Consider the following 16,927-nt stretch of genomic DNA (forward strand, 5'->3'; position numbering starts at 1 on the left):
ATCACCAAGGTGACTGGAGTTGTTGGGGGACAGGTCCTCTTTAGTGAGCGTGTGTTTCTGTTTTACATCTCTCTGTGTTGTGGAGTCAGTCATCACCAAGGTGACTGGAGTTGTTGGGGGACAGGTCCTCTTTAGTGAGCATGTGTTTCTGTTTTACATCTCTCTGTGTTGTGGAGTCAGTCATCACCAAGGTGACTGGAGTTGTTGGGGTCCAGGTCCTCTTTAGTGAGCGTGGGTTTCTGTTTTACAGCTCTCTGTGTTGTGGAGTCAGTCATCACCAAGGTGACTGGAGTTGTTGGGGGACAGTTCCTCTTTAGTGAGCGTGTGTTTCTGTTTTACAGCTCTGTGTTGTGGAGTCAGTCATCACCAAGGTGACTGGAGTTGTTGGGGGACAGTTCCTCTTTAGTGAGTGTGTGTTTCTGTTTTACAGCTCTCTGTGTTGTGGAGTCAGTCATCACCAAGGTGACTGGAGTTGTTGGGGGACAGGTCACAATTCAGTGCTCATATGCAGATAAATGGTTTGGAAAAAGCAATGACAAGTACTTCTGTTGGAAGAAATGTCACAGTTACAATGACATTCTGGTTCAAACTCAGAAGAACAAGAACTATATTGAGAGAGGAAGATATTCCATACATGACAATAGATATGGAGACTTCACTGTTACCATCAAGAACCTGATGAAGTCAGACTCTGGAACCTACTGGTGTGGACTGGACAGATCTATTAAAGATTCATACCAAGAGGTGCGTCTCACAGTTACAGATGGTAAGTTAACACTCAATCATATTTGTCTTGGCTTGGTTACAGGCTTCATGACTTCATTAGAGAAAAGCAAAATGGTGACAGTATTTGTGGATACCAGTTCTTTTGTTTTACACACAGCTCCTCCTAAACCATCAACTGTCACCTCCAGACCTCATTTCTCCACAAACCTCTCTGCAACGTCCTCCAACATCTCCACAACCCTCCCAAACCCCTCTGCAACATTATCTAACATCTCTACAATGTTTCTGACATCTGGTGAAATCAGTGTTCACTCTTCGTCAAGAGCAGGTATGATGAATCTCTCATCTCAGACATTACAACTCATGTTCTGTTATATTAAATGCTGGAGGAAATAATTTCTCTCTCTCTCTCTCTCTCTCTCTCTCTCTCTCTCTCTCTCTCTCTCTCTCTCTCTCTCTCTCTCTCTCTCTCTCTCTCTCTCTCTCTCTCTAGATGATCCTACATTGGACTCTCCTGGTGCAGGACATAGTCAGAGGGCTGGTAAGTTTCATGTAACACTTTAGGTTTTGGCTCCTCCATTATCACATCTTTATTTCCTGTCTGTCTGTCTGTCTGTTTGTCTGTTTGTCTGTCTGTCTGTTTGTCTGTCTGTCTGTCTGTCTGTCTGTCTGTCTGTCTGTCTGTCTGTCTGTCTGTCTGTCTGTCTGTCTGTCTGTCTGTCTGTCTGTCTGTCTGTCTGTCTGTCTGTCTGTCTGTCTGTCTGTCTGTCTGTCTGTCAACTGATCGAATGAACGTTGTAATTCATGCTATAATTCATGTTATCTATAATATATACAGTCCTATGTAAAGTCTCTCCTCCTGTCTGTGGTCAGGTCTGATGGTATCTATGATATATACAGTACTCTGTAAAGTCTCTCCTCCTGTCTGTGGTCAGGTCTGATGGTATCTATAATATATACAGTACTCTGTAAAGTCTCTCCTCTTGTCTGTGATCAGGTCTGATGGTGTGGCCCAGTGCTGGTCTGGTAGTCATGGTGACAGTGTTAGGACTGGTCCTGCTCCTGTCCTACAGACAGAGGAGAGGAACCAGGAGAACACCACCACCAGTCTCCTCCAACACACAACCTGACCCTACTGGAGAGCTGAGAGATACAAGGGTGTGTGTGTGTGTGTGTGTGTGCGTGCGTGCGTGCGTGCGTGCGTGCGTGCGTGCGTGCGTGCGTGCGTGCCGGTCGGTCGGTCGGTCGGTCGGATCGGTCGGTCGGTGCGTGTCCATAATAACTTGTAGTGTAGAGTTGATAGACAGGGAGGTGGTAAACTAACCATCTAAGTGTTGAGTGTGTGAGTCTACAGCCTCTAGTGGGATTCTACTGTAGTCTGTTATCATTCCACAAAGATAAACAGTGGCTAACATGATGATGGTTGAGGGCCTCCACTTCTTTTCATATCTAAACATGCATTTATTGTCAATGGTTCTGTTTGCAGGTTGACTGTGTGTATGAGGAGATCAGAGAGGCAGACAGACAGACAGACACACTCCCTGTGGTCATCTCTTCAGTCAACTCCAATGTCAACTCACCTACCAACTCTACATCCTACCCTGCTGGCCAAGTCTCTACAACCTACCCTGCCAGCCGACCTTCTACAACCTACCCTGCTGGCCATGCTACCAGTGTCGCACACTGTGACATCTATGCTAACGCTAGCTGCCACAAAGATGATATAAATCCAAGCTATTCTACTGCAGATCAAACAGCTTCTCTCATCTACTCCAGTGTGGATCTACCCAAAGATTCTGGAGTCTCTTCAAGACCTCCAACAGCCAGTGGATCCCAGGATGATTCCATCTATTCTACAGCCCAGCTACCCAAAGATACTGTAGAATCTACAAGATACCCTGCTGTACACCTCTCTAAAGACACTCCAGAAGATGCCATCTACTCTACAGCCCAACTACCCAAAGATACTGTAGAATCTACAAGATACCCTGCTGTAGACCTCTCTAAAGACACTCCAGAAGATGCCATCTACTCTACTGCCCAGCTACCCAAAGATACTGTAGAATCTACAAGATACCCTGCTGAAGACCTCTCTAAAGACACTCCAGAAGATGCCATCTACTCTACAGCCCAGCCACCCAAAGATACTGTAGAATCTACAAGATACCCTGCTGAAGACCTCTCTAAAGACACTCCAGAAGATGCCATCTACTCTACAGCCCAGCTACCCAAAGATACTGTAGAATCTACAAGATACCCTGCTGAAGACCTCTCTAAAGACACTCCAGAAGATGCCATCTACTCTACTGCCCAGCTACCCAAAGATACTGTAGAATCTACAAGATACCTTGCTGTAGACCTCTCTAAAGACACTCCAGAAGATGCCATCTACTCTACAGCCTAGCCACCCAAAATAATGTAGAATCTACAAGATACCCTGCTGTAGACCTCTCTAAAGACACTCCAGAAGATGCCATCTACTCTACAACCCAGCCACCCAAAATAATGTAGAATCTACAAGATACCCTGCTGTAGACCTCTCTAAAGACACTCCAGAAGATGCCATCTACTCTACAGCCCAGCCACCCAAAATAATGTAGAATCTACAAGATACCCTGCTGTAGACCTCTCTAAAGACACTCCAGAAGATGCCATCTACTCTACAGCCCAACTACCCAAAGATACTGTAGAATCTAGAAGATACCCTGCTGAAGACCTCTCTAAAGACACTCCAGAAGATGCCATCTACTCTACAGCCCAACTACCCAAAGATACTGTAGAATCTACAAGATACCCTGCTGTAGACCTCTCTAAAGACACTCCAGAAGACACCATCTACTCTACAGCCCAGCCACCCAAAATAATGTAGTAGTATATAATCTTTACAAGAGATGCATCCCAAATGACATCCTATTATCTTCCCCCATATGGACCCTGGTCAAAGGCAGTGTTCTATAGAGAACAAGGTGACATCTGGGATGAAGAGAAGCTCCCTGTAGAGAGATGAAGGGTTGTCACCACAGAGCCGCCATCTTGGAATGACATGAAGAAAACAATCCCTTTCCTGTTTCAAATCCTCCTTGACATTTTGTATTACAACAGCTCACGTGGTTTTACTGTATATAATATATGTAAAATAGGAACATCTGGCTTCAAAATCACTTTTAGTTCCACATTTTGTGAAAATCAACCAACATTATTGTTTGTGTTTTATCATATAATTTTTGCTTCATTTAGTCTGTTATATGTTTGTGTTTTATCATATAATTTTTCCTTCATTTAGTCTGTTATAATAATGAAGACAGTAATACCATAATAGTTAACTGTATCTTTGAGATTTACATAGCTATTGTATATGTACATAAACTGTGCCTTTTAAAGCATTTCATAAAAACTCATCGAAATGTTTAAAACAGCGTGAATATGGAGTATTATTGTGTGTATGTGTATGTGTGTGTATTTGTGTGTGAGTGTGTGTGTGTAGTGTGTGTTTTTCAGTGTGTGTGTGTGTCTGGACATGTAGAGGAAGAGTGTCGACTAGAACCACCTGAGATATACACACATACACACTGAAAAGCCAGAGAGAGAGAGCGGAGTCTTCCACCAGACCAGAGCGGCGTCCGACTACTAGGGTGTAGTGCAATTCCTATGGCTTCCACAGGGTGTCAGCAGTCTATGTTCAAGGTTTCAGGCTTGTAACTTCCAAAACGAATAAGAAATATCAGTTTTAGAATAGGGACACAGTCTTGGAAATTTGTGTTTTGGCGCCATGAAGACAAGACGCACCTGCTAAAATCGGTTTCCTATTGAACATTCTTCTTTCCGTAAGAAATATTATAGTTTGATTACATTTTAGGGTGTCTGAGGAGTATATTGAAACTTGTTGAAAGTATATTTTGACTTGTTGAAACAAAGTTTAGGGTTACATTTTCGGATTCCTTTCTCTGCATGTTGAACGGGTGTATTACTCAAATCGATGGCGCCAACTAAAGAGAATTTTTGGGATATAAAGAAGGATTTTATCTAACAAAACAACACTACATGTTAACGCTGGGACCCTTTGGATGACAAATCAGAGGAAGATTTTCAACAAGTAAGTGAATATTTAACCACTATTTGTGAATTTATGAAACCTGTGCCGGTGGAAAAATATTTAGATGTTGGGCGCCGTCCTCAAACAATCCCATGGCATGCTTTTGCTGTAATATCGACTGTAAATCGGACAGTGCAGTTAGATTAACAGGAATTTAAGCTTTCAACCGATATAAATCACTTGTATGTACCTAAATGTTCAATATCATGATTATTTATTTAAATTGCGCGCCCTCCAGTTTCATCGGAAGTTGTCCCCTAGCCCTATTTACATTAAATCGTCCCTAAGCTTTACAGGAATGTGGTTCTGAATATGGACCACAACAGCGCCTCCAGTGGCATTTCTGTCTTTTCGGTAGATGTTATAACCATGTATTGCTACCACTGTATCATCAAAGGTATTATCTAAGTGAGTTTCAGAGATAGTCAGAATATGAATGTCATATGTTACAAGCAAGTTATTGACCTATTGGACCTTGTTTCTTAGGCTACATATGTTAATATTGGGTATTGTTAGCACTTTTCTGGGTTGCTTGATTGTTTTTAATGCTTTACAGCATTCAACAACAACAAACATGCGTCGCTCTCTGATGACGTGCAGCTAGTGATAGACAACATACTTAGAGTAGGGTGTATTGAAGGTACTGTAACAGGAGTAGTGTAGAGTGTAGTGAAGGTACTATAACAGGAGTAGTGTAGGGTGTAGTGAAGGTACTGTAACAGGAGTACTGTAGGGTGTAGTGAAGGTACTGTAACAGGAGTACTGTAGGGTGTAGTGAAGGTACTGTAACAGGAGTACTGTAGGGTGTAGTGAAGGTACTGTAACAGGAGTACTGTAGGGTGTAGTGAAGGTACTGTAACAGGAGTACTGTAGGGTGTAGTGAAGGTACTGTAACAGGAGTAGTGTAGTGTGTAGTGAAGGTACTGTAACAGGAGTAGTGTAGGGTGTAGTGAAGGTACTGTAACAGGAGTAGTGTAGGGTGTAGTGAAGGTACTGTAACAGGAGTAGTGTAGGGTGTAGTGAAGGTACTGTAACAGGAGTAGTGTAGGGTGTAGTGAAGGTACTGTAACAGGAGTACTGTAGGGTGTAGTGAAGGTACTGTAACAGGAGTAGTGTAGGGTGTAGTGAAGGTACTGTGACAGGAGTAGTGTAGGGTGTAGTGAAGGTACTGTAACAGGAGTAGTGTAGGGTGTAGTGAAGGTACTGTAACAGGAGTAGTGTAGTGAAGGTACTGTAACAGGAGTAGTGAAGGTACTGTAACAGGAGTAGTGTAGGGTGTAGTGAAGGTACTGTAACAGGAGTAGTGTAGTGAAGGTACTGTAACAGGAGTAGTGAAGGTCCTGTGACAGGAGTAGTGTAGGGTGTAGTGAAGGTACTGTAACAGGAGTAGTGTAGGGTGTAGTGAAGGTACTGTAACAGGAGTAGTGTAGGGTGTAGTGAAGGTACTGTAACAGGAGTAGTGTAGTGAAGGTACTGTAACAGGAGTAGTGAAGGTACTGTAACAGGAGTAGTGTAGGGTTTAGTGAAGGTACTGTAACAGGAGTAGTGTAGGGTATAGTGAAGGTACTGTAACAGGAGTAGTGTAGGGTGTAGTGAAGGTACTGTAACAGGAGTAGTGTAGGGTGTAGTGAAGGTACTGTAACATAAGTAGTGTAGTGAAGGTACTGTAACAGGAGTAGTGAAGGTCCTGTGACAGGAGTAGTGTAGGGTGTAGTGAAGGTACTGTAACATAAGTAGTGTAGGGTGTAGTGAAGGTACTGTAACAGGAGTAGTGTAGTGTGTAGTGAAGGTACTGTAACAGGAGTAGTGTAGGGTGTAGTGAAGGTACTGTGACAGGAGTAGTGTAGGGTGTAGTGAAGGTACTGTAACATGAGTAGTGTAGGGTGTAGTGAATGTACTGTAACAGGAGTAGTGTAGGGTGTAGTGAAGGTACTGTAACAGGAGTAGTGTAGGGTGTAGTGAAGGTACTGTAACAGGAGTAGTGTAGGGTGTAGTGAAGGTACTGTGACAGGAGTAGTGTAGGGTGCAGTGAAGGTACTGTAACAGGAGTAGTATAGTGAAGGTACTGTAACAGGAGTAGTGAAGGTCCTGTGACAGGAGTAGTGTAGGGTGTAGTGAAGGTACTGTAACAGGAGTAGTGTAGTGAAGGTCCTGTGACAGGAGTAGTGTAGGGTGTAGTGAAGGTACTGTGACAGGAGTAGTGTAGGGTGTAGTGAAGGTACTGGAACAGAAGTAGTGTAGGGTGTAGTGAAGGTACTGTAACAGGAGTAGTGTAGGGTGTAGTGAAGGTCCTGTGACAGGAGTAGTGTAGGGTGTAGTGAAGGTCCTGAGACAGGAGTAGTGTAGGGTGTAGTGAAGGTACTGTAACAGGAGTAGTGTAGGGTGTAGTGAAGGTACTGTAACAGGAGTAGTGTAGGGTGTAGTGAAGGTACTGTGACAGGAGTAGTGTAGGGTGTAGTGAAGGTACTGTAACAGGAGTAGTGTAGGGTGTAGTGAACGTATTGTAACAGGAGTAGTGTAGGGTGTAGTGAAGGTACTGTGACAGGAGTAGTGTCGGGTGTAGTGAAGGTACTGTAACATGAGTAGAGTAGGGTGTAGTGTAGGGTGTAGTGAAGGTAGTGTAGGGTGTAGGGAAGGTACTATAACAGGAGTAGTGTAGGGTGTAGTGAAGGTACTGTAACAGGAGTAGTGTAGGGTGTAGTGAAGGTACTGTAACAGGAGTAGTGTAGGGTGTAGTGAAGGTACTGTAACAGGAGTAGTGTAGGGTGTAGTGAAGGTAGTGTAGGGTGTAGTGAAGGTAGTGTAGGGTGTAGTGAAGGTACTGTAACAGGAGCAGTGTAGGGTGTAGTCATTTCATTCTGTATCTATGGACGCGACCCAGTCGTTCAGTCTTTTTGTTATGTATCTATGGACGTGACCCAGTCGTTCAGTCTTTTTGTTCTGTATCTATGGACGTGACCCAGTCGTTCAGTCTTTTTGTTCTGTATCTACGGACGCGACCCAGTCGTTCAGTCATTTCATTCTGTAACTATGGACGTGACCCAGTCGTTCAGTCTTTTTGTTCTGTATCTATAGACGTGACCCAGTCGTTCAGTCATTTTGTTCTGTATCTATGGACGTGACCCAGTCGTTCAGTCTTTTTGTTCTGTATCTATAGACGTGACCCAGTCGTTCAGTCATTTTGTTCTGTATCTACGGACGCGACCCAGTCGTTCAGTCATTTCATTCTGTATCTATGGACGCGACCCAGTCGTTCAGTCTTTTTGTTATGTATCTATGGACGTGACCCAGTCGTTCAGTCATTTTGTTCTGTATCTATGGACGTGACCCAGTCGTTCAGTCTTTTTGTTCTGTATCTACGGACGCGACCCAGTCGTTCAGTCTTTTTGTTCTGTATCTACGGACGCGACCCAGTCGTTAGTTCTTTTTGTTCTGTATCTACGGACGCGACCCAGTCGTTCAGTCTTTTTGTTCTGTATCTATGGACGTGACCCAGTCGTTCAGTCTTTTTGTTCTGTATCTACGGACGCGACCCAGTCGTTCAGTCATTTCATTCTGTATCTATGGACGTGACCCAGTCGTTCAGTCATTTTGTTCTGTATCTACGGACGCGACCCAGTCGTTCAGTCATTTCATTCTGTATCTATGGACGTGACCCAGTCGTTCAGTCATTTTGTTCTGTATCTATGGACGCGACCCAGTCGTTCAGTCATTTTGTTCTGTATCTATGGACGTGACCCAGTCGTTCAGTCTTTTTGTTCTGTATCTATGGACGCGACCCAGTCGTTCAGTCATTTCGTTCTGTATCTATGGACGTGACCCAGTCGTTCAGTCATTTTGTTCTGTATCTACGGACGCGACCCAGTCGTTCAGTCATTTCATTCTGTATCTATGGACGTGACCCAGTCGTTCAGTCTTTTTGTTCTGTATCTATAGACGTGACCCAGTCGTTCAGTCATTTTGTTCTGTATCTATGGACGTGACCCAGTCGTTCAGTCTTTTTGTTCTGTATCTATAGACGTGACCCAGTCGTTCAGTCATTTTGTTCTGTATCTACGGACGCGACCCAGTCGTTCAGTCATTTCATTCTGTATCTATGGACGTGACCCAGTCGTTCAGTCATTTTGTTCTGTATCTATGGACGTGACCCAGTCATTCAGTCTTTTCATTCTGTATCTATGGATGCGACCCAGTCGTTCAGTCTTTTTGTTCTGTATCTAGAGACGTGACACAGTCGTTCAGTCTTTTTGTTCTTTATCTATGGACGTGACCCAGTCGTTCAGTCTTTTTGTTCTGTATCTACGGACGCGACCCAGTCGTTCAGTCTTTTTGTTCTGTATCTATGGACGTGACCCAGTCATTGGTTCTAAATGTTCTATTGCCATACTGGCTGGTAACGTTCTGGTCCCTTGCTTGGTAGTTCGCCAACTATGGTTGCTTGGTAGCTAGCCAACTTGGTAGCTAGCCAACTACAGTCACGTAGAACAGTGCAGCCAGAATAACAGCAAAGTAGCTGTATTTGTTTAAGCTATTTTCTAGTGACATTTATTTGGATACATCCATAACAATGATCTAATGAGGCACGATTTCGCCTGGCATAGAAAATGTGCTCTCTCGTCAGGACACTGTTGTTCACAGGAGCTAGCCAACAACAGAGGAGCTAGCCAACAACAGAGGAGCTAGCCAACAACACAGCAACACAATCACTTCAAACTGAAACTGGAAAGACTGCAAACTATCTGTATTTCATTTGACCAGTTTTCTATTGACATTTATTTGTAAATATCCATGAACATGTTGCAGATTCATGATTTTGACCGTCTGTGAAAAGATGGCCGCCTGCCTGTCTTAACCCGACTCCCAACTGCTGCTCGTTCATTACGATGTGACAGCTGGAGATCCAATTTCAATATTGAAACAATGTTGCACATGTCAAAGAGACAGACAGCAACGTTTATACAAATCTCCACTGTTGAAAACCAATTGCTAGTCTAAAAGAAATGTGAAATAATGTCTAGATGCTTTTTACAGTGGAGATCAAGTTCATAAATTGCCTGGCTGGGCTGATGAGACAGTGAATTGCGCAGTGAGATGGAAGAGAGTAAATAGGCATTTCAACATCAGAGCTTTAGCTGGTGGTAACTTGTGAAATAGACACCGGCTGGAATGAGGTTTTAACCAATCAGCGTCAAGGATTATACCCACTCATTGTATAATTTAAGATAAACTTAAACTTAACCAAGTGTCCATATTCATGTATATTTATTCAAACAAACACCCAAATATAAGTGTGTGTGTGTGCATGTTTGTCTAAAGAGAACTGACACACACAATGACATGAACGAAAACCCCAGATATCAACATACAGTAGAGAAAGAGGAACTGACGAGAGAGAGAGAGAGAGAGAGAGAGAGAGAGAGAGAGAGAGAGAGAGAGAGAGAGAGAGAGAGAGAGAGAGAGAGAGAGAGAGAGAGAGAGAGAGAGAGAGAGAGAGAGAGAGAGAGAGAGAGAGAGAGAGAGAGAGAGAGAGAGAGAGAGAGAGAGAGAGAGAGAGAATGCGCCTGCGTACTTGTTTACGTGTGTGGTTTGGGGTTTGTGTTTCTGGACTAAACAGCTACCAGAACTCTTAAACATGGTTAGAGTTGTGTTCATAGCTACTAGGAGGGACTGGGAGAAAGTCTGAATGAGTGGAGTACATTATAATTGGTACAACATAGGAGGGAAGCCAGAGAGAAGAATGAGGAATCTGATGTCTGTCAACATCAGCCTCCTCTGTGGTGAGTCCTATTAGAATATATTACATTAATACACACCCCATATTGAACTGTTACTATCAGACCTCAATACATTAATACACACCCCATATTGAACTGTTACTATCAGACCTCAATACATTAATACACACCCCATATTGAACTGTTACTATCAGACCTCAATACATTAATACACACCCCATATTGAACTGTTACTATCAGACCTCAATACATTAATACACACCCCATATTGAACTGTTACTATCAGACCTCAATACATTAATACACACCACATATTGAACTGTTACTATCAGACCTCAATACATTAATACACACCCCATATTGAACTGTTACTATCAGACCTCAATACATTAATACACACCCCATATTGAACTGTTACTATCAGACCTCAATACATTAATACACACCACATATTGAACTGTTACTATCAGACCTCAATACATTAATACACACCCCATATTGAACTGTTACTATCAGACCTCAATACATTAATACACACCCCATATTGAACTGTGTTACTCACTGAACACAGCACCCAATTCTTGGCATGTATGATTGTACGCTACAGTGATCAATACTGTACTTTACTTTATCCTTCAACACTGTTTTACTGTATTGCTGTAGTCCTGAACACATAAATGTACTGTATCACTCAGTCCCAGATTATTAAACATTCTCTACCTGTCACTCAACTATCTCCCTCACCTGACTGTCTGTGAAACATGGTGACTATGACAACTGATATTGTAGAGATGATGTGAATGTGTTTCTTTGGTTGTTTCATAGCTGTGAGCTGTGTGATGTCATCAGTGATCCCAAAGAGAGGGAAAGAAGGAGGAAAATATAGCATTCAGTGTCCTTATGACCGGGGGTTTGAGACAAACCAGAAGTACCTCTCTAAAGGGATCTGGGCCTACCGGGTTGACGTGATCAAAACCCAGAAACATCAGCACCCAGCCTTGTCTCATGAAGGGAGATTCTCTCTGTTTGACAACACAGAGAGAAGAGTCTTCACTGTGACCATCACTAACCTGATCCTAGAGGATTCAGGGACCTACTGGTGTGAAATCAACACATGGTGGTGGTATAACAAGACTGAAGTCAGGATCACTGTGGACGGAGGTTGGTGTCTAAGACCTTCTATCAGTGTGTTTATGTGGAGGATTATATTTTACACATTATATATTTGTGTTGATGCATTATATCTCTGTCTCTTTCCCTCACTCTCTCTCTCTCTCTCTTTCTCTTTCGTTCTCTCTCTTTTTCTCACTCTCTCTCTCCATGACTCTCTATCTCTCTATCTCTCTCTACAGCTCCTGTTCCTCCCAACCCTGGCTCCGTCACCTCCAGACCTCTCCTCTCCACGACACACCCATCAACAAACATCACCATGACAACTGACTCCTCAAACTCCACAGCAGGTATATTACCCTCAGTAGAACTGCTCTCTATAGCCTACACACTTATCTGTAGGCCTACATCTCTCTCTCTCTCCATCTATCTCTGTCCCTCCTCTGTTATCTTTCTCTCTGTCTTTCTATCCTCCTTTTTTTCTCCCCCTCACATCTCCTCCTCTCCCCCTCACATCTCTCTCTCACATCTCCTCTTCTCCTCTCCCCCTATCACATCTCCTCATCTCCACTCTCTCCTCTCCCCCTCTCACATCTCCCTCTCCCCCAGTCACTGATATTAATCCATGTTATTTAGTCCCTATAATCTGTTCAGTCATTATCTTTAGTATTGTAACTACTCAGAGAGGTTCTGTATTAGAGACTAGTAGTTATAGTCATTATCTTTAGTATTGTAACTGTACTCAGAGAGGTTCTGTATTAGAGACTAGTAGTTATAGTCATTATCTTTAGTATTGTAACTGTACTCATAGAGGTTCTGTATTAGAGACTAGTAGTTATAGCCATTATCTTTAGTATTGTAACTGTACTCAGAGAGGTTCTGTATTAGAGACTAGTAGGTACAGTCATTATCTTTAGTATTGTAACTGTACTCAGAGAGGTTCTGTATTAGAGACTAGTAGGTACAGTCATTATCTTTAGTATTGTAACTGTACTCATAGAGGTTCTGTATTAGAGACTAGTAGGTACAGTCATTATCTTTAGTATTGTAACTGTACTCAGAGAGGTTCTGTAATGAGAGACTAGTAGTTATAGTCATTATCTTTAGTATTGTAACTGTACTCAGAGAGGTTCTGTATTAGAGACTAGTAGGTACAGTCATTATCTTTAGTATTGTAACTGTACTCAGAGAGGTTCTGTATTGGAGACTAGTAGTTACAGTCATTATCTTTAGTATTGTAACTGTACTCAGAGAGGTTCTGTATTAGAGACTAGTAGTTATAGTCATTATCTTTAGTATTGTAACTACTCAGAGAGGTTCTGTATTGAGAGACTAGTAGTTACAGTCATTATCTTTAGTATTGTAACTGTACTTAGAGAGGTGCTGTATTAGAGACTAGTAGTTACAGTCATTATCTTTAGTATTGTAACTGTACTCAGAGAGGTTCTGTATTGAGAGACTAGTAGTTACAGTCATTATCTTTAGTATTTTAACTGTACTCAGAGAGGTTCTGTATTGAGAGACTAGTAGTTATAGTCATTATCTTTAGTATTGTAACTACTCAGAGAGGTTCTGTATTGAAAGACTAGTATTTACAGTCATTGTAGGTCAAGGTTCACACCACTTCCTCTGAAACACACAGAGTGGGTACTACTTTCAGTCTCAGAAACACACAACCCAAACCACACACGGTAACAAGTACTCTCTCTCTCTCTCTCTCTCTCTCTCTCTCTCTCTCTCTCTCTCTCTCTCTCTCTCTCTCTCTCTCTCTCTCTCTCTCTCTCTCTCTCTCTCTCTCTCTCTCTCTCTCTCTCTCTCTCTCTCTCTCTCTCTCTCTCTCTCTCTCTCTCTCTCTCTCATTCATTCATTCATTGTTGGAGGGCTTGGAACAGCTAGGACCAATGGAACAGTAGGAACAACATCACCACCCACAGACATGACTAGAACACAAGGTAACAGCAGCATCACCACCACAGACATGACTAGAACACAAGGTAACAACAGCATCACCACCACAGACAAGACTAGAACACAAGGTAACAGCATCACCACAGACATGACTAGAACACAAGGTAACAACAACATCACCACCACAGACATGACTAGAACACAAGGTAACAACAGCATCACCACCACAGACAAGACTAGAACACAAGGTAACAGCATCACCACCACAGACATGACTAGAACACAAGGTAACAACAGCATCACCACCACAGACATGACTAGAACACAAGGTAACAACAGCATCACCACCACAGACATGACTAGAACACAAGGTAACAGCAGCATCACCACCACAGACATGACTAGAACACAAGGTAACAACAGCATCACCACAGACATGACTAGAACACAAGGTAACAACAGCATCACCACCACAGACATGACTAGAACACAAGGTAACAACAGCATCACCACCACAGACAAGACTAGAACACAAGGTAACAACAGCATCACCACCACAGACATGACTAGAACACAAGGTAACAACAGCATCACCACCACAGACAAGACTAGAACACAAGGTAACAGCATCACCACCACAGACATGACTAGAACACAAGGTAACAACAGCATCACCACCACAGACATGACTAGAACACAAGGTAACAACAGCATCACCACCACAGACATGACTAGAACACAAGGTAACAACAACATCACCACCACAGACATGACTAGAACACAAGGTAACAACAGCATCACCACCACAGACATGACTAGAACACAAGGTAACAACAGCATCACCACCACAGACATGACTAGAACACAAGGTAACAACAGCATCACCACCACAGACATGACTAGAACACAAGGTAACAACAGCATCACCACCACAGACATGACTAGAACGCAAGGTAACAACAGCATCACCACCACAGACATGACTAGAACACAAGGTAACAACAGCATCACCACCACAGACAAGACTAGAACTCAAGGTAACAACAGCATCACCACCACAGACAAGACTAGAACACAAGGTAACAACAATACCACCACAGACATGACTAGAACACAAGGTAACAACAGCATCACCACCACAGACATGACTAGAACACAAGGTAACAACAGCTTCACCATGGTAACATAATGAACCCTCGGCACCACATGACACTTAGAGATAAACTACAACTACCAAGCACCATACTGTAAAATGAACTACAACTACCAAGCATCATATTGTAACATGGTCTTTAAAAAAATAAATATATATTTAACCTTTATTTAACTAGGGAAGTCAGTTCAGAACAAATTCTTATTTACAATGACGGCCTACACCGGCCAAACCCAGACTATGCTGGGCCAATTGTGCACCGCCGTATGGGACTCCCAATCACGGCCGTTTGTGACACAGCCTGGAATCAAACCAGGGTGTCTGTAGTGACACATCAAGCACTGAGATGCAGGGCCTTAGACCGCTGGCCCATTCTATTATAACATGGACTACAACTACCAAGTACAATATATAACATGGATTACATCTACCAAGCACCATACTGTAACATGGACTACAACTACCAAGCACCATACTGTAACATGGACTATGACTACCAAGCACCATACTGTAACATGGACTACAACTACCAAGCACCATACTGTAACATGGACTACAACTACCAAGTACAATATATAACATGGATTACAACTACCAAGCACCATACTGTAACATGGACTACAACTACCAAGCACCATACTGTAACATGGACTACAACTACCAAGCACCATACTGTAACATGGACTACAACTACCAAGTACAATATATAACATGGATTACAACTACCAAGCACCATACTGTAACATGGACTACAACTACCAAGCACCATACTGTAACATGGACTACAACTACCAAGCACCATACTGTAACATGGACTACAAATACCAAGTACAATATATAACATGGATTACAACTACCAAGCACCATACTGTAACATGGACTACAACTACCAAGCACCATACTGTAACATGGACTACAACTACCAAGCATCCTTCCCTCAATAACTACAACTATGAATCTAAAGACACACCACCTTGTGGTAGAAACTAGTCATTACATCTTCCACCTCTAGACAGTGAATAACATTGAACCACAACAAAAACACATTGACTTTGCCTGATACTTCATATTAGATTGAATAATCTGACTGTGACTATTGATACCTCATTAACAATTCCTCTCTATGTTCTGCTCTCCTCAACACCACCTGTTTCTCTGTCTGATGTTGTCTTCCCTCCTCCCTCCCTCTGAAATGAAGAAACACAGAAGTACAGTACATTAGAGACTAGCTAAATGTACCATCACTGTTACATTATGCCTGAGTACTGTCTCTGGGTGTTCTAGGTGATGTGATGTTCTCTGGTGTTGGTCTGGGTGTTCTAGGTGATGTGATGTTCTCTGGTGTTGGTCTGGGTGTTCTAGGTGATGTGATGTTCTCTGGTGTTGGTCTGGGTGTTCTAGGTGATGTGATGTTCTCTGGTGTTGGTCTGGGTGTTGTTCTACTACTGCTGGGTCTGCTGCTGTTCATGTTCTTTAGACAGAGGAGAGACAGAGACAGGAGACCAACAGGTACACTAGTTATCACACACAATCATTATTTAAAGATTTAACAAATATGTCAAAACATTTGTAAAGGTTTTATAAATAAAAACATTTAATAACAAAACATAAATAAATAATCATCAACAATAAATCATCTGTTTGTTTTCCTCTTCAGCATCTAAACACTCTGCCAGACTGTTGGTGTCTGACTCCATGACAACCAACCAGGATCCAGACACAGGAACCATCACCAACCCCATCTATGCCACAGGAACCAATCATAACCCAGATACAGCCTGTGATACCACCACCATCTATGCCAAGGCAACCAATCCTTGTCCAGAGGACATCTACTCCAACGTTGGAGGTGGAGAGGCTCCAGACAGTGTGACGTATGCTACTGTCAACTTCCCCAGAGATCCAGCCTGACTCCACTGTGCTACTGTCAACTTCCCCAGAGATCCAGCCTGTCTCCACTATGCTACTGTCAACTTCCCCAGAGATCCAGCCTGTCTCCACTATGCTACTGTCAACTTCCCCAGAGATCCAGCCTGTCTCCTCTATGCTACTGTCAACTTCCCCAGAGATCCAGCCTGTCTCCACTATGGTTCAGTTTTTAACTCCACTTGACTGTCGTGACTTGACTTTCATTAATCTGATGAATGTTTTTGCTTAAATCCACTAACTATGTTTAATTGTTACCCAATTAAATTAATCATG

General features: G+C 42.7%; 2 protein-coding genes across 2 annotated transcripts; both read left to right on the plus strand.

Moving 5' to 3' along the window:
- Positions 1–871: 871 nt before the first annotated feature.
- LOC120032863 (thioredoxin domain-containing protein 2-like) lies at positions 872–4,093 on the plus strand. The gene is made up of 4 exons (XM_038979074.1): positions 872–1,054; positions 1,220–1,267; positions 1,724–1,884; positions 2,213–4,093. Exons 1-4 carry the CDS (start codon positions 1,006–1,008, stop codon positions 3,128–3,130), a joined length of 1,176 nt encoding a protein of 391 aa, XP_038835002.1. The 5' UTR covers positions 872–1,005; the 3' UTR covers positions 3,131–4,093.
- Positions 4,094–10,556: 6,463 nt separating this feature from the next.
- On the plus strand, positions 10,557–16,705 carry LOC120032428 (CMRF35-like molecule 6; the record flags this gene model as incomplete). Its single annotated transcript, XM_038978533.1, is given in 5 exon segments — positions 10,557–10,596; positions 11,380–11,715; positions 11,907–12,023; positions 16,121–16,234; positions 16,383–16,705. Coding segments are annotated over 5 exon segments (930 nt in total), but the record flags the coding sequence as incomplete, so codon positions are not given.
- Positions 16,706–16,927: the final 222 nt, after the last annotated feature.

Source organism: Salvelinus namaycush, chromosome 39, assembly GCF_016432855.1.
Source record: "Salvelinus namaycush isolate Seneca chromosome 39, SaNama_1.0, whole genome shotgun sequence".
NCBI lineage: Eukaryota > Metazoa > Chordata > Actinopteri > Salmoniformes > Salmonidae > Salvelinus > Salvelinus namaycush.

Coding starts and splice junctions, on each gene's coding strand:
- LOC120032863 (XM_038979074.1), top strand. CDS start 1,006: ATGTTTCTGACATCTGGTGAAATCAGTGTTCACTCTTCGTCAAGAGCA. Junction 1,055..1,219: donor TCACTCTTCGTCAAGAGCAG/GTATGATGAATC, acceptor CTCTCTCTCTAG/ATGATCCTACATTGGACTCT. Junction 1,885..2,212: donor GAGAGCTGAGAGATACAAGG/GTGTGTGTGTGT, acceptor TTCTGTTTGCAG/GTTGACTGTGTGTATGAGGA.